The 24,130-nt window shown below is 34.7% G+C and overlaps 1 protein-coding gene across 4 annotated transcripts in view; it reads right to left on the bottom strand.

The window, feature by feature from the left end:
* SLC7A11 (solute carrier family 7 member 11) overlaps positions 1 to 24,130 on the bottom strand; it is a 116,458-nt gene that overhangs the window by 50,888 nt on the left and 41,440 nt on the right. For all 4 annotated transcript variants that reach the window (XM_087936136.1, XM_087936137.1, XM_087936135.1 and 1 more), the window contains 3 exons: positions 17,940 to 18,065; positions 16,300 to 16,399; positions 15,432 to 15,476 (listed from right to left, as the gene is read on the bottom strand). In XM_087936136.1, coding sequence (XP_087792262.1) covers positions 15,432 to 15,476; positions 16,300 to 16,399; positions 17,940 to 18,065 — 271 coding nt within the window. The remainder of the gene's footprint in view (positions 1 to 15,431; positions 15,477 to 16,299; positions 16,400 to 17,939; positions 18,066 to 24,130) is intronic.

The following is a 24,130-nucleotide window of genomic DNA, read 5'->3' as shown; positions in this document are numbered from 1 at the left end:
CTGGTGATGTAAAGCTATTCAACACCACTGACAATACTGCTACCCTTCAAAAAGACCACGGCTATGTGTCAGAATGGTCAAAAAAATGGCAACTTCAAATCTCAACAAATAAATGCTCTGTCAAAAAAAAACAGAAAATAAAATACAAGCTGAATAGTCAAGATCTTGTTGATGATCCAAACTTTGTCAAGGACCTTGGAGTCCTGATCTAAGTGCTAGAGCCCACTGTAACTACATAGCCAAAAAGGCATTAAGAGTTGTTAACCTAAACCTGGGTAGCTTTTTGTCCGGTAATATCACACTACTAACTAGAGCATATAAAACATTTGCTAGACCAATACTTGAATACAGCTCATCAGTCTGGAACCCGCATTACATTATGATATTAATACAATTGAGAAAGTCCAAAAATATTTTACGAGAAGAGTCCTCCACGCCTCTACTCGTAGCAGAATACCTTATGCCACCAGACTTGAAATTTTAGACCTAGAAAACCTAGAACTATGCCGCCTTCAGTTCGATCTAAGTATATTACATAAAATTATGCAATGTCCTAGCTGTCAATGAATACTTCAGCTTCAACCAAAACAATACAAGAGCACACAATAGATACAAACTAAAGATAAACCACACCAAACTTGATTGCAGGAAATACGACTTCAGCAACAGAGTGGTCAATGTCTGGAATACTCTACCTGACTCTGTGGTTTCTTCCCCAAACCCCAAAAACTTTAACCTTAGACTGTCTACTATTGATCTTACCCCTTTCCTAAGAGGTCTGTAGGGGGCGTGCATAAGCGCACCAACGTGCCTACTGTCCCTGTCCTATTCTTTCTTTTTGTTCTTATTCATATCCATTTTATGTATTTATAACCATGTTTATACTTATACCTGTTATCTAATAATTGTTTGACAAAATAAATAAATAAGTAAATAAAATAAATAAAATGTTTTCATTATTCTTTACTTTAACACAACAAAAAACTACTACCAGCAGAATTTCAACTTGCATTTCTATATTGTTCTCCAAGAAATTACATGAATTTTTTATAATCCTTTCAAAGATTCCAGGAATCATTTTCATAAGCACAACTAAGAAAAAGCCATTTTGTGTCTTTTGTTGTTGTTATAATTTAAATAGGATATCCAAATTATTAAAAAATATCTATCTTTATTGAACAAAATGTGAAAAGGAATTTCCAAATTATACTTTTACTAGGTTTGCCAAATCAGATGCCCATTGTAATTTACTTGATTGATTGTTCAATCAGTTAAATTTGCATTTGATTAAAATATCTCTGATTCAATTAAACTAGTTTTAATATGCACATAGATTGTTATAAGCATAATCTTAAAAGAGGCATTGAATTTTTGCACTTATATTGCAAAAATTGCAATCTGCAATTTTTAGATTATAGCTATCACTTGATTATTCAATTAAATGATTAAATGACTAATGTACTTTTTGAGGGATGTAAAGAACATTTCCTTCTTAAACTGCTATTGTACCACTGTAGTTAAGAATATATTTATGAAATGAATATACGTATAAGGAAAACTTTGTCAATGTCCACTAGTTTGCTTACAGAAAATCTTTTAGTCTGGAACCATTCAGATAATTATATATTATATTTAGCATTAAAAAGTGTCTTCCTTTCACCTTTTCCAAACCAAATTAAATGGAATATGAGTATGTATTTATTTATTAGATTTATATTCCACCTTTTATTCAGAAACTATGCATGCTGCCATCTTCCACTTATTGTGCACTTTTTAAATTATTTTCTGATGGTCCTGACCTTTTTGTGTATATTTGAAATACTAATGAATAAAATAGAAAATCCTGCAGTTTTCATTTTAGAAATGTTAAGTAGAAAGTTATTATGCTTTGTATAACAACTTATGAAAAAGAATAATATTTCCCAACTTCTTTAGCATCTGTGATAAATGCTTATGATCTTCTCATACTATCATTCCATTCATTTCAAGAGGCACTTTCTTTTCACCAAACCTCATGAATGCTTTAAAATAGTATAAAGAAGGAAAATATAAATTAATTCCTTTTCCTTCTTTTGGAAGAAGCCTGCATGATTCTTGATTAAATTTTGCAAGATTATTTGAGTTCCTCATTTAAAAAATGATTAACAAGATTGTTTTAGCTTTTGAGAATGACAGTCAAAAAAAGCAATATTGGTTTTTCTTCACTAAAGATGGAGCCAAAAGTAAAAATTTAACTCCACCTCTTCCATTTATTAAACAAGACTTAAGATTCATAATGACTGAAATCCAATGTTATCCATTTTTAATCATTAATTCTGCCTTCTAGAATTCAATCATTTTTTCTCTTGGTTCCATTCTGAAGTCTAACAACCCCCCAAAAACAAGAAGAGAAAAAAATAAAAATAATGGCTGAGTCAGGATTATAAAATTATAGTTTTTTCCAAAACATTTCTACCAATTACTGATTCTATTGCCAAGGTTCCTGGAATTCTGTATTAGTTAAAAAAAACAAACCTCTGCACATACAGATTTAGGCAGCATGTCCTAAGGGTGTATATTATCATTTGTCTAATATCAAAACCCCTAAAAGCAAATCTTCTGGCTTCAGTTTTACAATATAAAATAAGTGTCATCAAAGCAAATATTTTGGTATCCGTTTCTAAAGTAATATCTGCTCAACAAAACCAATTATAATGCTATGGCTGCATTATTAATTATATCATATCATAATTGAAAGCAAATTATAGTACTTTGCATCATGATAGCAAAGTAAGGGAACATTAAAATAGATGACATTTGAATAAAATGTTGTTATTTCAAAATAACAATAGCATTTATGTGGTATTTTTTCCTAGTTATGAACTTACACTTACAAAATCAAGATTTTTACTTTGGTATCTGCATTATGGTAGAAAATTAAAATAAATTCATATTGAGGGGAAAATATGGAAACTTTCTAAGATTTGTTAAAGAGGCATGAAAAATAATAATTATCACTTCTAGTTTTTATATAATAAATACTCCAATATATGTTTTCAAGCAACCATATTCCAAGACCTAAAAATCAATAAACCTGAACTGGTAGAGTAAAAAAAATGGATGGAATATTAACATGATTTAAATTGTCATATGAATTTAGATGATTAAATCATAATGATCTGATTTATGAGCAAGGATTAACAATGTTCTGATGTTATTAGTGATGTTTTGAATAAATCAAAGCATGAAGTTTAATATCAGATTGCGAGCCTCTTATAATTAGAAGTAAATAGTGAATTTACAGTTAGTCTTGTGGGGATATACAGGGAAAATAGGGGAAAATATAAATTTCACAGCATAAGAAATTTTGGTATTATATAAATGTTGGTAATTAATAAATGTTAATTGATATGTTAGGATAATCTCATGAAATAAACTAGCTTGACAGTAATTTTTGAAACCCCTTAAGTTCTACCCCTTGTAGATAAAATGTTGATGTAAACAGTGGCTCATGCTCTTGTCATCTCCTAGTTGCACTATACTGTGTATGGGGCTACTCTTGAAGATGAGCTGGAAGCCACAGGTGTCATGGAATGCAATTGTCCACCTACTGATTGTACTGTAAATGTAGCAAATAACCACTGCTGTAAGTTGTAAGAACTTGCTGCCAATTGAATTCTGGAATCAGTGCAAGAGGCTGGTTTTTACCTTTAAAGTGTATTATATCTTGACTCTTTGCTACATTTGAGACAATCCATTCCAGGCAGAATCTACCCATCCATTATATGTTAAACAGCATGTAACTATGCTGATCCACATTCCCTGAAAAATAGGCCTGAAGGCTTAGGTCAGGGGTCCCCAAACTTGGCAATTTTAAGACTTGTGGACTTCAACTCCCAGAATTCTTAAAGAGGCCAAATTTGGAGACTTCTGGCTTAGGAGATGGCCTCTTTTGTAGCAAGCTTCTAAGTCTGGAACAGCTTATGTTCTCAAGTCAAAGTGGCCCTCACCCTAATTAATGTTCAGGAAGGCTCCATGCTCTTTCCATAGAATCCTTGATGAAGAGAGTCCAGGTAGGTAGACAGCAGTATTGTTGTATATAGACATTTGCATACTCGTAATACAATGTTCTGATTGGACAATCACTACTGCCTAGCGATTGGTGGTTAACAACGGATTATGATTGGCCGCCTAAATGGCGGGAGATTTAAAATGCCATTGGTTGCGAGCTGCGAGCAGCTGCTATAAAAGAGGCTGCCGCGGCTCAAGTTTAGTTGAAGTTACTGACAGTTAAATAAAGAGCTGAATTCAACTCCAGTCTCGAGTCTGCTTTGTTCTGGCGATAGAACAAGTATAATAGGTTTCTGAAATATTTTTCTCTATTTAATTGATTGTTACTGCATTTTTACCATCATGTATTACCTTGAGTTCAAATTATAGTAAAAGTTCTTATTTCAACACAGTTTGTTGTATAATCATTGTAATGGTGAGATCGTGGATTGTGGGAAAGAAATGTGATCCTTCATTTCAAAACTATGGCGCTTAAATGCCTATGAATATATCAGTCTGAACAGAATAATTTTAGCATAGCAGAGACCTGTTCCAGATGACCAGGCTCTTTACTTTGACCTAGGATTAATTTTCACTGTGTTGACTAGCTGCAGATCTGTTATGCCATCAAGATATTATCTACACATTTATAGGTTTACAGCTCGCAGAATTACCAGCCATCCTCTGTTGTTCTTTTTGACTTACAACTAAGCATAGGAAAATGACAGCCAATCAATGTTTCCCTTGCTGTGCCCTCAAGCTGGTCAAATTTCATTAGGATCTTGCATGTCTACTTAAGTTACACCATGAATTTTTAAAATTCCTTCTTTTCCCTTCCCTTCCATTCCTTTCCCTTCCCAACTCACAGGGCCCTACATTTTAAATATATTTTAAATAGTCAAAGTTTTTCAAACATTGTTGTTCACAGTTTGAAGTGATGTTAAGAAGAGGGCGATTCTTAAAATAATTAATACATGCACTGAAACTCAGGCATCTTGGCAGCAAAAGCTTCCTTACTTTCTCCATCCCTGCACTTGTAACCCTGGCGTGCCAGCAATTCTGCAATAATTCCAAGCCAGCATAATTGGGTTAATTCTTGCTGTGTGATGACAGGAGTACAGATAACCCCTTCAAGCCAGCAATATGTTGCCATTTGTGAAGCAACATTCTCTGGGCTTTAATTGGATTTCCGCAATCACAGATGCAATAGCATTGGCACACAAAGATACTCTATAGCTGTTCATCTGGTTATGACACACTGTGTTCATCAGATGATTTGTACAGTCCATTACTGAGACTGCACCTTTTCTAGAAGTGCTCAGCAGGAACAAAATCCTGGGGAAAAAAAATAGGAGGTTACTTGAATAAAGCTACTTGTCTTGAATTGCCTGATGTCAGACCATGTGCTGAAGATATATAAACTTTTCTCACTCAGGATCTACTCTGCCGTAAACAGTTTCACAGAAAAGGAATTTCTTTTTAGCAGGTACAGTCTTCTTCCTGTCTGATAAGTTATGCTTGGCAAAATATCTATATATTAGAAAGAAATAGGAGGATCCTCTTTGTACTTCATTAGTACTAGTACAGGGGTGTCAAACTTGCATCATCATGGCATCATCATGTGACGTATCACGACCTTTCCTCCCTTCACGAAACCAAGCATGGGCATGGCCAGCACATCACACATCTGGCCCATGGGCTGCAAGTTTGATAGCCTTGGTCTAGTAGTACCATTTCAGTTATTTTAAATTATTTTTAAAGCAATTCTAAAAATGACAATCAGTAATAAATACATATTTTTGTAAGCCACCCATAATCACTGAAAGTAAGTGGTTAGCTATATAAATTTTCTAAATAATTAAATAAAATAAACCTAGGTTGTCACAAATAATACCTTTTGATAGTGAACCTTCTTGAACATTTCATATTTTTAAAATGAGGGTTTTTTTCAAATAAAATACAGGTGTCTGAGAAAATTCTGCTTTGCACTTATTTTGATCTAAGGAAGTCAAAATATACTTTATTTTTATATTTACTATTCTTTGCATATATTAATATTGTATAGTTATGAATAATTATTTTTTCTAAATACATATTCTATATTATTATGCACAAAAAATATTTGATCTATTACTAACGTAACAGCTAAAATAAATACATCCAAAGTGTAATTCAATATAAGGCTCAGTTCATACTGAGTTGGACTTCCTGAGCCCTGCAGAATGATAATTGCAACCTTAGATAACCTCTTTTCCACTTTTTTCATTGCTAACTATATCAAACAAAGTATTCATTAAAGATCCTTATGTCCTAGTTAAAATACTAGGACATAAGATGTAGGAATCTCATGTGACTTAGATAGATAGTTATTTCCCAAACAGGATATTTCCCCAATGGGGACACGTCAACATACATTTTCTAGTTACATAAACAAAATAAAATCACACAAGTGTCCACTGCTTTTTCACGTCAATGTCAATCCCTTATACAATTAATAGTATGTCTGTCTGCCTTGGTTTACACCAGGGGTGTCAAACTCACATCATCATGGCGGCGTCACATGACATATCAGGACTTTTTTTCCCTTTGATAAACTAGATGTGGGCGTGGCCTACCTGTAATGCATCCAACCCACGGGCCAGGAGTTTGACAGCTCTGGTTTACACTATCTGCCACTAACACCAATTTTTGCCACATCTATTTGCACTCTAGTACAAACTTTCATCATGCACAAGTATAACTGCACACCTTGTACTGTGCTAAGGCACAGATGGAATCAGACTATTACATTTGGAAGAGATATTGCAAGTAGAATTTAGTCCAATTCTAAAAATTTAGAATTTAGTCCAATTCTAAAAAAGCCCTAACTAGAACACCTGTAACAGGTTACAATCATGACATTGCTTGATTATTTTATCAGATTACTATATCACAGTCCTGAATAACAGGTACCATTGTCAAGTTGTGAAAATTCCCAAATCACATGAGGTTTATCCTTTTATAACTTAGTCATAATGGTTAAATTAACTTTAGAATCTCATTTGTAGTCTATGTTTCTGTCTCAAAAATCAGTAATCCTGAAAATCTGCAGCATGCACAGCCATAACTAGCCATGTCCAATATATAATGAACATTACAACATACCAAAATCCTAAACAGGTGCAATGATTGTCTCCAGAGCAGTTGCATAAAAGCATTGCAACTCTGAATTGCTGTGCTGTCTTACACAGTTTATACAGAACAATACTCTTAGCGGTAGACTCTGTGAAACTTGTGGTTAACAAGGGTGCCTCAAGATATTTTGATACCTGCAGGGAAGAACAAGGCTATGTTTCCTTCTGGTATTGCATCTGAATTCTTCTTTGACAGCAATATGATATCAACTACAACAGTGATGTACTGTACAACTGTAATGTTGTGTCAGCTAAGGAAACTGTATACTGACATAAGGAGCACGTATAGGTTTCATGGTTCTCAATTTGCCCTCTAGCACTTAGCAGCCAGTCTCAGATTTGTTTTCTGAAACAAGCACCTCAATTTGTTTAAATAGTAAGGCTAGCACTAATGATTACCTCCTGTTGCCCCAAAGCTATACAATTCTTGACATTTTTCCTGACAGTTCCTGCTTCCTCTTATCTTTTGTTTCTCCAAAGAAAATAAAGATAATATCTATGGAATTTCTTTTTTGTTTATTGCCCCCATCTTCTCCATATCCTAGATAGCTTTCTTGACCATCTAACTCTAGTTTTTGTATTTCCAACATTTTTTCAATTGACAGAGTCATCCTTAGAACCACTAGTTTACACCTTTTATAGAACAATTCCTTGATTCAAATAAATCTGTCTGGATCATACTTATGCCTATCCCACAAATTTTATATGGCTGATTATTAATTATATGAAGGAATGATGAGTTAAAAAATATACTATGCTTTTCTTTTACTAAAAAAATGCAATTAATCCTAACCTGATCTATGTTTGAGATAAGGCTGCCTATTCTAAACATTATGTTAAATGATGTTGAAAAATATAGTTCTGAAAATAATACTGTAGTCAATTTTAAAATAATTATCTCAAATTCTAAGAGATTAAAACTCAGATGCTAGCCTGCAGATGGAATAATATCATAAATGATACTATTCTAAAGATAAAGCTTTCTAACTAACACTCAAGCAAATAATTAATGTAGATTATTATAATCTGCTTTGATTATTAAATGGGACAAGGAAATTTTCTGTAGTATAAATATGGGTAGATGAAGAAACTAATGATGAAATTTCACAAAAATTTCCCTGATGTTTAGTCACACTTATACTGAACTGAAATTACAATATAATTATTTTACTGGAAATAAAAGACAGCTTAATCTGGTGAGATGAAATACCAAACCTTTGAATTTCATGTCACCAGTATCATTGTGTTTAGTGTCATGTATACTAACTTTTCAATTAAATTTCCATTCTAACATGAAAATGATACTATGCCATCTTCTGCCTATAAGGGTACAGTGACTTATATTCGATTATAATACATAAACTAAGATGTTTAATATTGGCAAAATGTATTATGATGAATGTCAAACTAAGAAATGAATGCAAAAAATAGGGTTGCTGGTTGTGCTCTCTCTGTCTCTCAGAGTCATATGGAACTTGAACCATAATTTCAAAATTATACTTTATACAGAATAGAAGTGAAAAGAAAAAGTGAAAGTCATGCCTTTCAAAACGATGATAAGGTAAATAGGCACCGTTTGCATTTATATGAACATGACAGCTTTAGAGAGCATTTCTAGGATTAAGATATGCCACTATTGATTACATCAAGATAAAAAAATCACAATAAAAGCCTTTTATAGCTGCACCACTTATTTTCTACAGTGGCTTAATGCATTTTTTTTTAAAGTATGAAGCTGAATAATACAAAAAGAAAATCCAAGTTAGTCAAAGTGTTTCTTAATGGGATGCTTCTATCTTGCTAAGGAATAAAATGACAAAAATATAGTTTCTCGACTACATGGGGGGGGGGGGGGGGGGGGGGGGGGGGGGGGGGGGGGGGGGGGGGGGGGGGGGGGGGGGGGGGGGGGGGGGGGGGGGGGGGGGGGGGGGGGGGGGGGGGGGGGGGGGGGGGGGGGGGGGGGGGGGGGGGGATTTAGTGGATAGCTGGACAGTGCTGAGCTTCAGGGTTTGTTATTATGATTTGGATAGTGCATTTCCTGATGTTTCACCAGAAATTGTGGTTTGCATTTTCAAACTACCTCTAAAAATGCCAGCCAGAGTTAGTGGCAAAATTCCAGGAAATCTCTTTTCTAGACAGAGTCATTACACCCTGAAGCTTAACATTGGCTCATCAGATACCGCCTTTGAAAGCCTATACCAATAATTCATGGATAGCATATGACACCAAGCAAGGAAATTGCCTTTTATTAAACTTGTCCTTTTAGTAAAACAATTATGTGTTTGAAAATAATACGTAATCCTGCTTCTTAAGTAGTAATTTTGCATGATCAAAGTTGAAAGGCGTGTTTAAAATATGGGCGGAATGAGTTTTCCTTTGTTGGTTTCTTTTTCCTGCTCATTTTGTATGTTTGTATGTTAGTTTTGTTGTTGTTTTTCTGGCTTTTATAATTTTAAAAAATAGGTTAATTATCTTTTAGGTTGAAGAAGTGTTTATTGCTTCAAGCAATTAGCTATGGTCTTGGACTATGACAAAGAAGCAAAACTTTTCTTTTACATTTACTTAACACAAACCTGAAAAAAACTCATTAGCAAAAACAAATTATAGACCAGTTCATATCTCAGAATTATTATTCTGTTGTGGGGGGGGTGCACAAATGTGTGTGTTAAGCATTGTCTTGACTAATCATGTATTAAAGTTATACCTTTCTAAGCAGGATTTATTTACAATACAGTTAGTACTGTATATTTTGCCATCTGAAATATTTTCATCCTCACTACCATTAACCCATAATCTCAATTTTTCAAAAACATTATTGGACTATTAAAAACATCATTTATTTCTCGTCATGATGTTGCCAAAAGCAAGACATTTTATCTTGTCATAAGCAAGGTTGACACTAGCATTACCTTCCAAAAAAGCTACAGTCACACAATTCATATTCCAAAACAAACAAATTAAAAAATAATCATAAAATAATCATAAAAATGAACCAACTTTCTCAAGGCCAATTGTTATAATTTATACTGCAAAGTAAATGTTATACATAAAACACTGAACACCCCAACACTTTCTATTTTGTAAGTAAACATATATATTAAAACTATTCAATACAAGTGAAGAAAGTTAGAACAAAAGCATCAATATTTTTTTGTCTTTATTGTATCCATGGGCTGCCATCCCATGACCTTGTTCCAAGTGATCCATGCCTTTTTGGGCATGGAAGACTTGTAGATTCATATATAAGGCTGCACAAAATAATTTTCAGAGCATCTATTAAACAAAGGTGCTAAAATTCATTCCAAATTTCATGCTTCCTTGGTCTAGATCCTATTGAATTGCCTGGGACATTCTTGTCCTATTATCTGGGGGAATGGTTTGAACTTTTTGGTCCTGGGGAAGTGGACATTATTGTGAGCTTGACCACTTGCTCTTTAGACCCACGCACCTTCTAGTTGGTTAAGGCTTGGGCTAAAGCTGCCTAAGGGGTGACTTATGGGTAAGTTCTAGCAATGTTAAATCCTTGATAAAGGGGGTTATCCCATTATATCTTTGGAAGGTATTGGTTCACCCATTCCTCAGGAAGCCATCACTGGATCCCACCATACTCCATCCTTGCAGCGGAAAGCACACGTCTGCAATTCCCTTTGCGCAAGCAGTGGGCAGGCACACCTGACACTTGGACAAATGGAATGTGTGCACTTCCCGCTGCTCATGCAAGTGGTGATGCATGCACACTCACCTGACACTTCCACAGTCCAAAGGGCTCAAGGCCCAGTATGGGCTGTGGCCCAGAGATTGGGGGATCCCTGATCTATACCCCTTTCTATCAAGATTCAAGACTGGACTTGGTACAGAGAAGCATTAGCCACACTTTTGGATGCTCACTGGCAGAAGTAGGATAGGGGAAGTGCATTCATCCTGGCTTGCCATGACATCTTGACAGTTTTCAATACCACCAGCCATACCTTTCTGGATCAGCTTCAGATGCTGCAAAATGCAACAGCACTGGAAGTTATATGAACTTCTACAATGACACACACTCCACCTCTGGTCCTGAGTTGCATTGGTTATCAGTTTGTTTCCATGCAGAATTTAAAAGGCTGGTTTTGGTTTTTAAAACCTTACATCAGGGTTATTAAACTCAAGGGCCATTGGCTGGATCCAGCCCATGGGATGCTTAGATCTGGCCCATGGATGACCGGCCAACGGTGCCTCTCCCAGTGAAAAAGGCAGCTTGGGAGAGCCCTGTGCAACCTCCCTGGACTCCATTTTTGCTGGTAGAGGGCTCCAGGAGGCTGTCGTGGCCCAAAACAGAGCCTCAATGAGTGACATCCAGCTGACCATGCCCACTCTAGCCATGCCTCCCTCCCTGCTGAGGTCAAACACAACCATGATGTGGCCCTCAATGAAATTGAGTTTGACACCCCTGCCTTACATGATATGAAATTTTTGAGGGATTACCTCTCCCAAAATAAATCTACCCATCCTATCAGGTCCAGCAGGAGAAACATGCTGCAGGCGTCATCTGCTAAGGTATTTCATCTGATGGGACCCAGGAGACAAGCCTAATTTCCCAATTTAACCCTTTTGTAATCTTGTTTTTACTGATTGAACTGATTTTTATATTGTTTTAATTGATTTATTATATGTCACCGAGTCACCTTGTGTGAGATGTGCAGCCATATAGATTTGATAACTAATTGATTATTAGATTATCAATTAGGTATGTCTGGATTGATCTTTAAAGCATCATGAGAGCTAGTGATTTAATTAGATGCATTAGAATATGGCATTCAAAGTTTTTGAAAGAGTTGGAATTTACTATGTGTTAAGTTATATAAATTAATATATTGTCAATATTATTAAAACTGGAAATATATTCATGATTTTGCTTTGTCTGCCCATTTCTCATTGACTTCAGATGTTAAGACTTCCAGGCATCAATTAATATAAATAGGAAGCAGACAGTATATTAATTAAATATGACAGTCATATTATTTAAACCTGTTTTTTTAAATGAAAAAGATTATGGGAGCTAGTCTGATATTTTGCTTTTCCAAAATGACTAATGACATAAAAACCCTGGCAACAAATCTGCAGCATCCCAGCTTTCAAGAACAGAATGAATAAATGAAGTGAGAAGTAGACTGCAGTAAGTCTAATAGACAAACTGACTAATCTAAGACCCCTCAAGGTTATAACAAAGCAATTCATTCTTTGGATTTCTACAGGCACTAGACATGATTTATCAACCCAAGAGCAGGCTTACAAATACTATACATCTCAATAATACATTACTTTCACAGTGTAACTTTTTAAACAATGATAAATTGATAGAACGGCCTCAAAGTTATTTAACAACAGAAACAGATCATTTGTAAACTTCTGAAAGCTCCATTTCATATGTAAATAAAGAATTACTTGCTAGAGGGTTTTTTTAATTTGGGCTTTGGGGAATGTTTTTGAATTAGTCGTCTCATTTTTGGGGTGGGGGGTGTGTTTTAAATTTTTATTTTTTTTTATTTTTTTTTTCTTTTTTTTTTTTTGTTTTTAACTTAAATGGATGTTTTTTTTTTTTTTGTTTTTTTTTTGTTTTTTGTTTTTTTTCTTTTTTTTGATTTGTGGGTGGTTTTTTTTTTTTTTTTTTTTTGGTGTTTTTCCTTTTTTTTTTTAGTAAAAAAAGAAACTAATTACTAAATTTCTGGTTTTTCTCTTTTCTTTTTGGTCTTTTTAATTTTTTTTATTTTATTAATGGTTAATTGTTTTTTTTTAATTTTTTATTTAATTTTTTTTTTTATCATTTTGTTTTTTTCCTTTTTTTTTTTTTTTTTTGAGTGGTTATTTATTTTTTTTACTTTTTGAATGTTGTAGTAGGGGTATAAAATGAATTTTTTTTTGCAAAGGGGAGAAAAGGGGGGGGGTGGTTTTGGTTTTTTTTTTTTTTTTTTTTTTTTTTTAAGTGTGTCACTCTATTCAATATTTTTTTTTTTATGTTTTTTTTTTCGGTGTAAATTTTTTTTATCACATTATTTTTTTTAGGTAGAATTTTTTTTATTTTTTAATTATATTATTGTTTGGGCATGACCCAGTGACAGAAATATGAATCTTATTTCTGCATCATAAGTGCCCTTTAATTTTTATTTTTTTTAATTTTTATTTATTTTTAATAAAAAAAACCCAAACAAAATTTTATGCACTTCTATGTTCCAGGCAGCATTTTTCATATATAGTTTGTTACAAAATATTACCAATTTTACATCTAGAACAATTACAGAACTGATGTTATTTATGGCTATAGTATTGATTCTAAATGGGAAAATCTTTTTGTAAAATTTTTTGTGGATTTTTGAAGGTTGTAATTTTTTGAAGGATTTTTAAATAGAGGGCTACTTTAAAATTAGGCCAAAAAAAATAAATCTTTTATTTCTTTCCTTTAGTCTATATTTTTTTTGTTGTAGTTGGTTAATGTTTTTTTTTTTTACGATGAGTTCGGGAGAGATACAATATATTAAAATAATTCTTAATTTTTTAAGATTTTAAAAAACTTTTTCTTTAGGTGAGTTTGAACTTAAATTTTTTGGGGAGGGTGAGGTTTATCTTGGTTTTAAACTATGTTGTTTACATAATGCAAAAAAGCTAATGTTTAAAGTTTATTATTTAGATGCCTCTTTTCTTTTTATTTTTCAAAAACTTTTTTGTTTTTTTAGTATAGGACAAAGTAAAACGTGTAAATTAATTTGAACTCTCCACCTATGGGGGGAGGGTGTTTTCTTTTTGTTGGTATCTATTTTACAGTAATTAATAATTGTAAAAATTTGTAAAATGTGACAATTTTTTATTTCAATTCTCTGAATTTCAATATCTTGCAAAATGAAGAGTTTTAGAACTTTCTATCATTTAGTTTTGAAAGCTATGCTGTGTATTATTTTAGTAGTCTTTTGTAAATCTTAAGTTTTCCTGACAAAAGTATCCCTTGCTCAGAAGTGGCATTCAGCAGGTTCTGACCAGTTCTGGAGAACTGGTAGCAGAAATTTTGAGTAGTTCGGACAACCAGCAAATACCACTTCTGACTGGAGATTTTACAGTATCCTTCCCCTGCCCCACCCACCAAGCCATACCCACAGAACTGGTAGTAAAAAAAATTGAATCCCACCACAGCCCCTGCTGCTCTTGGATCTCCATGCAACTATATAATACTTTAGCCTACATCACAAGACTTCAACTTCAGGCACACAGTTAATATTTCTGAAGGATGAGCCAATAATTAAAATTGGTATGTGGGTGGGATTATTATTATTTTTTCTATTTCTTTTCCAATTTTGAGCTAATGGAAAAGGATTTTGCTAGTTTTGAACCAGGCAAAATACACTTAGGGATCTTAAATATTCAAGTTGGCCTACTTCAAAGCTGTATGAAATCATTTTGCTAATTTTCAACCATAATACCAATGAGTTTTGGATAGAACTTTAGGAGTTGCAAAAAGGAGGAAAGCCAGTCTATAGCTCTGGGATTGCAAGTTGCCAAATTTGAACTTATATCTGTTCCAGAAAACATAACAACATTACTACATTAGACTGGTAATAAGGTTCTATCACAATTCCAAAATCCTTAAATAGTTTCCCAATTAGATTTAAACATCAGACAACCATGGTGGATGGAAGCATATAAATATTCACTATAACCCCAACTCAGGGAGTCCTTATTGAAAAAATCTTATGTATCCAATGGATAATTTACAAACAATGCTAAAAGTCCAGTAAAACATTTTCATAGGACTCAGATTGTTAATATACTAAGTCTGCACATAAATGGTTTAATTGCATGAATGTTATCCACAGGGTCTTTCCTTATTTAAATTGGGTCTTAGTAGGATGAAATCACAAAACAATTTGGCTGACTTATATCCAAGCTATAACATGTTACAAAATCTTCATTTAGAATGTTAACTCTCCCTTGGGGCCCAGCCACTGAAATGATCTCATATTACTGAAAGGAAGATTACAGATCTACTTGCTTATTACTCAGGACAAGTCAAATCAAAAATAGCAAAGTTTGAAGCAACAACATGTTTAGACTCTGCAAAACAAAAACAATCTGACCATCATAAAAGATATTCTTAAACAAAACATAGGGTTTGTATATTAACCTTTTCCCACTTTTTAACCAGCAATATAAATTTAAAAGTTTAAGAATTTTGCAAAAAATTAAGAAGGGGTGGATACATGCCTTTCAGGATTTTCCACTTCTTCAGTTACAAAATTGAGGTAAAACCTATAAAAACAAAGTTGCTGTTAACGCCATCATTTTTATGACCATTTCTATACATTACTTGAATAGCTTGTCTTAATATGTGCATGAAATAAGTGTGGTGTAAGAGGAGAAGCCTAACCAGATTTATGATATAGGACCAACTACAAAATTGGAAATAAGTAAACACTCCTTACTATCACTGATGATGTTACCTAGTTAGGGTAATGAAATGTCTGCAAGAGAACAAGCAAGCTCAGAGTGCACCAAGGACCCCTCTAATCTGCTATATCACAAGAGATCTATTGCATGCCACTTTGAAGTTTGTATAGATTATATTTCAAAGTAAGGTATATACGATTTCTTGCCTAAATCAAAAGAACTTAATTTATAAACAAACAAAGGCATTTACTAGTGGCAGGATTCTCATAGCATTCTATAAACTCAAACTAAAGAAGCCACTTTATGGTCTAGTATAATTGAGACTCTAACATAGGAAAACTAATTCAAATGAAATCAGTATAATCTTATCTACTGTACTGAAACCCTGATAGCACTTTTTTTCTTGGTTCCTCCTATGGAATCAAAGAAATTAAACCTTGTCATATATTTGGAACTTTTCTAGGGCACCCTGAAATTTCAGATAACTCTGAATCTGTCTCTGAAACTTCCTGTTTCGGAGTTCACATATAAAAAGTTTCACTAGAACAGGATCTCTTCCCACCCCATGTTTAGCTTCAAAGAGGCACTAAAGGAAAACTGCAGGCAATGTCTCTATGGGTTAGAATTTATTTCGCAAGAAGGTTCTTAATCAAAAGCCATTCAGTAAATCAGCGGTATAACTTACCAACCAGAGTAAGCATACATTCCAGAATAAAAAGCTAGAGGCAATCCTTTGACACTGGCTCCATTCCCCAAAAATGCATCTTTAAAGTGTTCAGTTTCCCCTGAAGGAAGAAAAAAAAACATACCAAGGTTGATTTCAATTTTATTAAGGTTAAAATATTACCAATATCAACAACCCAGAGATAAATCCATGTACAGTAATTTTTTCCAGTTAGGTTTTATCGACCAATCCTTTAGATAAACCCAAAATAGTTTTTTGTTCCTGCATGCCAGGTGTAACATAACTGACTACATCTTCCAGTATGAATGCATTCAGAACACAATCTGCATTTTTAGATTAATTTAAATTTCAGGGGGCAGAAACCTGAAACAATAGCTTACATTTTTTAATATTTTTTTATTTCCCCATGCTATTTTGGGAACATTTTGGAGAACTTATTGCAATGTGTGGTCCAAGAATTGCAGCCCAATGTTTGTATCAACATCTTGAAAGATTCTTTAACGATGCAACAGTGCTGCTGAGAATAAACATTAACTTTTTTACTTCTGATAAACTTAACCAGTTAGGAAGTTACTCTTAATTGTATCCCTTTAAGGTTTCCCAATTTTACAGTGAAGCCATCCTTGAAAATACCATTTTTTAAAACTCAAGAACACAGACAGTGCATGAACCCATCACTGCCTGTTTAGATGTGTAGATGTGTATGCACATATAGACATAATGTACACATCATGCTATAATGTTTTGGCACTTATTTCTTTGCTTTTCTGTGGGTTTTTTTAATCTGGAGCAAGTAAATGAGAAAATATGGTTTGAACTGTTAGTCATCACATGATTTCAGATCCTGCTTCATTAATCACCATAGCTTGGACAAATTACAAAACTTATCTAACAGAAATTGTGACATAATACATACTGTGCTTTATTCCCCTTCACACATACAGAAAGAGAAAAGGGAAGTCAGGAACCAAAATCTTGGTTACTACCTTATCATATAGCTGAATTAAATCATGACAAAAAAATTTTCATAATGAAGATACAGTGTTGGAATAATGGCAATAACATATTATTTTGTACTAAATCCACACCATTAGAGTTTTTACATTATGACTTGCATCTGCTACAAGCATTACTGTCACCAACAGCAGTCTAAAGGAATAGAACTCATTTATCTACTTAAAGAACTTTAAACATTCTACTTAAGAAACATTTTAAGAATGAATACCAATTAGTGGGAGTGGTGCTTTATACAAGAATGTTTCCAATAAAGAGAAAGGCTATAAAGTTGTATTATAAATACACTACACTGTTCTATATAAAACACATAGTATAGAAGCTTGAATCTTCCACCATTACAAAAACCTCTGAGACCCTAGTTGCTTGTTTTTGATTTTGCTGCAAGAAACAATCTTTTGGTCCAACATTTAAAAATGATAGATGGAGACTCAATATGATCTCATAGCCAGATGCTGCAATGTAAGTTTTACTTCCAGTTATTTACCTGACAGTATGGAACTTAAATTGAACAAGCAGAGACTAATTAAAATATTTTTGCTAGCATAAGCACTCTTTGGTAGGGGCAAGAATGGGAAGGAGGGAGATGAAAGCACATAAAATAGCATTTACTTTTCAGTTCATACCTCTAATTAGCTGCATAACTCCAGGGACTATAATTATCAAAATTGCTACAAGTTTGCAAAAGGTTAGGAAAATCTGAAGGCGGGCACTCCAACTGACACTCATACTATTCAGGACCATTACAACTGCTGGAGAAAAAAAAGAAAGAAAAGTTAAAAGGAAGTATATCTCATCCATCCAAAAGCATCATAAAAACTCTGTTAGGCAGAACTTCTCCCACTATGTATCCTGGGCATTAGCAGAACAACTCACATTAAACCTTTAATGAGCAGCCTTCTTATAGCTTATTAAAAAAAAATCTTTACAAAGTATCAACTAAAAATCTCCTAAATCTTCCAAAGTACCAATCATAGTGTTCTATTGGCCTTCCAGTGAACATAATTAAGCTTGGTCCTCATTGTAGACCTAATTTTGACAATAGATGCAGTGGTGGCATTCTACCGGCAGCAATGAACAGGGGAGACCAAACCAGTTTTCTCTGATGCTCTGTGTTAGACCCACCCGCCCACCCAGGCTGTCATCCTAACCTTTATGTCCTGCTTTTGAAGTGCAGCTGCTTTGCGCGGCACAGCAGTTGCCATGTGGGAGTTGCTAAAGCATCAGGGAGAGTGCAGGATTGCAGGATGTGACTCAAAATGCCTCTGATCCTGCACAAAGTATGTATGCGCACACAAATGCACCCACCAAGCCATGGCCATTGAACAGGTGGTAAAAATATTTAAAACAAACCATTGAATAGATGAATTGCTGTAACTCAAATTTTAAACCAGACTTAATTTTACTTATAAAGAAAAATATTTGTAGCTCAAATGAAGAAGAATCCTTGGTGCTCTCAGAGCTTGCTTATTTTCTCACAGACATTTCATTACCCAAACTAGGTAATGACTAACACTGAAGATGTTGCCTATTTTGGGTATTGAAATGTTTGCAAGAAAACAAGCAAGCTCAGAGAACACCAAGGACACCCCTTAATTTTACTTTCCTATTCAGATTCAGTTCCTATCTGGTTTAATTAAATTTTGGTTTGTGTGTGTGTGTGTGTGTGTGTGTGTGTGTATGTGTATGTGTATGTATATATATATATATATATATATATATATATATATATATATATATATTGTGTGTGTGTGTGTGTGTGTGTGTGTGTGTGTGTGTGTGTGTGTGGATCTTTGGTTGTTCGGGTTTTCTCCAGCGTAGATTCAAGTATCTAGGCAACGTTTCGATGAAGTCTCATTCATCATCTTCAGGCTTCTGTCTCGGCTCTTGCTTCTCAGAGTGATGAGAAGCAAGAGCCGAAGACAGAAGCCTGAAGATGATGAATGAGACTTCATCGAAACGTTGCCTAGATACTTCGAATCTTACGCGGGATATAAATGTTCAGGTATATATATAAATGTTCAGGTTTACTATATACAATAGTTCTTCAGTTGTGGACTTTACAAAATTATAAATTCATGCTACATCTCTGCACACTCCTAAACAATTGTCTGCAGTATTTTTATGAAGAAGTGAAAAATGGATAATGTAAAAACTCTAACTCTTTCAAGGAGAACCAGTTACTTGAATTATACTATTATAATAGGACAGTAGCATGTCTGAGTTTTATACCAATTTTATACCAATTTACGAAGTTTTATACCAATTTCATCAATTTCTCAAAAAACAAACAACAAAAATATTGAGTATACCAAGAATTCCTTATTAAGATTCGTCATGGATCGGTACTCAGTAAAAAACAAATTAAACCAGTAATAAATATAAATAGACAGCATCCTAGTCCTTGAACATATAATCAAATATTGTTTATTCAAATATGCACTCATTTCATGAAGTAACTTTTTGTTTGAGTATGTGTTCACTTTTTAATTTCCATATCATGTTATGGAGTTCAAGGAGTGCTTAAAATACAATGAAAAGAATACAACTTTATTGACTATATTTATACAATGTTATTTTCTTAAATAACTTCAAGGTGTTACGATCTTATCAAATTTGCTGAAATCAATGAGGAAAAAGTGGCTCAAAATAATTCCTAAATCACCAAATGAAAAAATGATTGCAGTTTGTCTTTTATTATCATTGCAAAGATTTCAATATACACCAGCAGAGGCTTAACAAGTAGTAAGTAAGGCTCACATTTGCCACTTGATTACTTTGTCTCCGTATCGGTTATTGGTGACAAGCAAAATGCTTTTCTGAGCTATGGATTCTTTCTGTCCTCTCCTCTATTCTTCTGTCTCAAACCACTTGTTTCTTTTTATTAAATAATCTAGTATCATTTATGAGTCTTGAAGAAGTGGAAAAACTCTCTGCCATTGTTGGACCTGTCTTCTGAATTGGGCCAGTGCTCCTTATGTTTGATTAAGGTGTCTCACAGGTGAAAGAAAATAGATCCAAGCAATAAATTGACTCGAGCTTGAGTCCAGAATATTTCCCTTTTCAGTTCTTATTCCTGAAAGATGGATTCTAATCAGTGGTGCAGAGAAAGGAGAACTCTACTATATCTGGACACCTCTCATCTGTCGAGTCCCTCTATGATCTTTTCTCCATCTGTTCCTGTTTCATATTGCCATGAAGCTGCTGAAGGAGGTCATTGCTGGCAGGAGTTATTTCTTATCATTAGTAGGCTGATGATACCCAATTATGCATCTTGTCTTTTGGCCAAATAGGTAATGATAAAGAATACATTTTCAAATGAATCCCTCCAAGGAAGAATGGCTTTAGATTTGTGGTTGGAATGATTCCAGGGAATTTCTATCTTTCACTCTGTGAACATGGTACTTCCCTACTCTAGAGTGGTTAACTATTTGGAAATTTCCATGATTCACATGATTCGCACTGCCTGAAGAAGAGAAGGTGTTAAGCAGTTGCAGAAAATGTGTGTACCTTTTAATGCATTGATATTAATTTTAATATACAATATGGATAATATATACATTCCTGTACAAAAGTGGAATACACATCTAATAAATAAACTAAGTTCAGGTATATCATTTTTAGCAGCTTATACATTTTTATTTGCACAAAATACAAATGGACAAATATTAGCATTCATAGTTTCTGCAGTTTTTAACCTTCAGTCTCTATATTCAAGCTCCAGTAGGAACCAGAAAAGGCATGGAACTTTTCTTAATCCTACTAGTGTTCACTGGCCAGCATATAAAGAGAATTAAGTACTAAATTAAATAAATAAATCACATTTATTGTTTTCTTGCTGCATCAAATTCCTAATTCTCTTATTAGCTAGGCACTCAAAGAATAAAAAATCAGGCAGAGACCAATGGACACACATATGGATCCTATATAAACTATATCCCAAATAAACTGATCTGAGAGACACAACATATCTTGCATATTTTCCTTAAATTGTTATAATCAGAAATATAAGATGCTATACATGGCCATTTTGTTGTTGTTATTGTGATTCAATATGTTGCAAAATTTATAAAACACATACAGGTTAATATTTCATAGCATCTCCCTTTCCATTTTTGCCGTGCAGCAGTTCTAAAGTGCTTCATTAAACTCAGCTGTGCTCACAAACCACACTGATATATGCCTACAGTTATTAAAGCTTCATGACTACATCTCTTTCTGCAAGTGAAAATGCCACCTTTCCCCTAGTAAAATGGTCATTTGCAGGATCCTTATAAAAGAGAGTGCTAAATGCCTTATTAATTAATAGAGACAGTAAAGCTTTCCCCAAAACAACCTAAACGTTTCACAATATTAAAGGCTCTAACTGCATTTCTGCTGTCCATGGAGATCATTTAATGGCAATCAAATCTCTATTTCTTCTTATCTCAATCAGAGCAAGTCTCCAAATAACTCACATGGCAATCTTCTTAGAACAAAGAAGTAGAATTTGTGATGGAGTAGAGACCAGTAGCTTTTATGTCCATATCCCAAATGAATTAAGATGAAAGTTTACTAAGGTAGGACAGAACAAGACAAGACAATCTTTATCATTATTTTTTACTATGAGCACATTGGCTCACATTAAAAATGAAATTGTTGTCTACTCTCACAGTATATTTCTACCCATACACATAGGTAATACACATACACACATGCACGCGCGCGCGCACACACACACACACACACACACACACACACAGTTTGGTGGTTCGAATCCCTAGCACAATGGAGTGAGCTTCTGTTACTTGTTCCAGATTCTGCCAACCTAGCAGTTTGAAAGCAAGTAGAACAATAGGGACTACTTTGGTGGGAAGGTTACAGCATTCTGTGCACCTTTGGCATTTAGTCATGCTGGCCATATGACCACGGACACGTGTTTGGACAGCGCTAGTTCTTCGGCTTTGAACTAGAAATGAGCACCGCCCCCTAGAGCCAGAAACAACTAGCATGTATGTGCAAGGGGAATCTTTACCATGTGTATGTGTGTGTTGTACGTGAGTGAGTGTGTGATGTATGATGTATGTATGTATGTATGTATGTATGTATGTATGTATATATGTGTGTGTGTGTGTTTTCTGAGGTTTGCGTGGGTATTTGTATGTGGATCTTTGGCTGGGGGCATGTTCTGTTCAGGTGGAGGCTTGGTTGTACTCAGGTTAGTCTTAGTTGTCGGGGGATTTGAGCTGGTGAGCTGTGATCCTGTTGTTTGGCTTCACATTCATGGTCGTGCCACATCTTCATGGTAGGCATCTGTTCACTTCAAGTATGGGTCGGAGGGGTTTGAAGCGGGTAGTGATGCAGCTGTGGTACGGCTTCTGGTCTGTGGTCATGTCTCATCATCTGTGTGGGTGTGAGTCTGCTTTCTACGTGGAGGTGTGGTGGTAGCTTCTTGTGTGGCCCTCGTGCGTGTGGGTCTAGTGTCATTCTTCATGTTAGGTACTCATTTGTTAATGAGGGCGGTTTCCAAATGGCTGGTAGGCTGGAAGTATCATCTTGTTTATTCATGCTGTGTGGGCATTTTTCTATCTCTATGGCTTCTCTGATTATTCTGTTGTTGAAGTGTTTGGTTTTGGCAATAGTTCTGGTATTTTTAAAGTCAATCTTATGTCCTGTGGCTTTGAGATGTTGTACCAGGGAAGACGTTGGTTCTTCTTTTTGAGTTCTTGTGTTCTTCAATGTGTGCACTTATTCTTCTGTTGGTTTGTCTGATGTATGTGGTGGGGCAAGCGGTGCATGGGATTTCGTATACTCCTTGGTTTTCTAACTCGATTCTGTCTTTAGGGTTTCTTAGGATGGTGGATATTTTTCTGTTTGTGCAGAATGCTGTCTTAATGTTGTGTTTTTGGAGGATCTTGCTGATTTTGTCTGTAGTGCCTTTTATATATGGGAGGAGGGCTTTGCCATTCTCTTGTTCTCTGTCTTGGATTTTGGTTGGGGTTTCTTTTTGGATTAGGTGGGCAATCTTCCAGACTCACACCCACACAGATGATAAGACATGACCACGGACCAGAAGCCGTACCACAGCTGCATCACTACCTGCTTCAAACCCCTCCAACCCATAAATGAAGCCACCAACTCAAATCCCCCAGCAACTAAGACTAACCTGAGCACAACCAAGCCCCCACCTGAACAGAACACGCCTCCAACCAATCAGAACACGGCCCAACCCCCCAACCAATCAGAACACAGCCAAACCCCCTACCAATGAGAACACACCCCCACCCAATCAGAACACAGCCAAGCCCCCACCCAATCAAGTCCCACCCCCACTAGCAGTTAAAAGGAAGAAGCAGCTGCAATCTCACATCACTCTGAGAAGCACAGAGCCGGAGACAGAAGCCTGAAGATGATGAATGAGACTTCATCAAAACGTTGCCTAGATACTTGAATCTTACGCGGGAGAAAACCCGAACAACCAAAGATCCATATATATATATATATATATATATATATATATATATATATATACATACATACATACATACATATACACACACACACACACACACATACATACATACATACATATATATCACTGTTCATTTTAACACTCCTTCATAATTTATAGGAAAATATGAAGGAAATGTGATAAAGGAAAGATTATCAAATGCAGAATAGATACACTATGGCTACAATGTATGTTGGCTGTATCCTGCTCCTCAAGAACTTTTATAGAACTCAAAGCTATCTTCTCAACTGCCATTTTGGGGGGATAGAAGCTAAGATTAAATTAAATTTAGTAGTTTCAAAACAAAATAGAATGAATGACTGGAAT

The sequence above is a fragment of the Pseudonaja textilis genome, chromosome 6 (assembly GCF_049901715.1).
Source record: "Pseudonaja textilis isolate UNSWEBS1 chromosome 6, rPseTex1.2, whole genome shotgun sequence".
Taxonomy (NCBI): Eukaryota; Metazoa; Chordata; class Lepidosauria; order Squamata; family Elapidae; genus Pseudonaja; species Pseudonaja textilis.
This window is presented reverse-complemented; position numbering and strand designations above follow the sequence as displayed.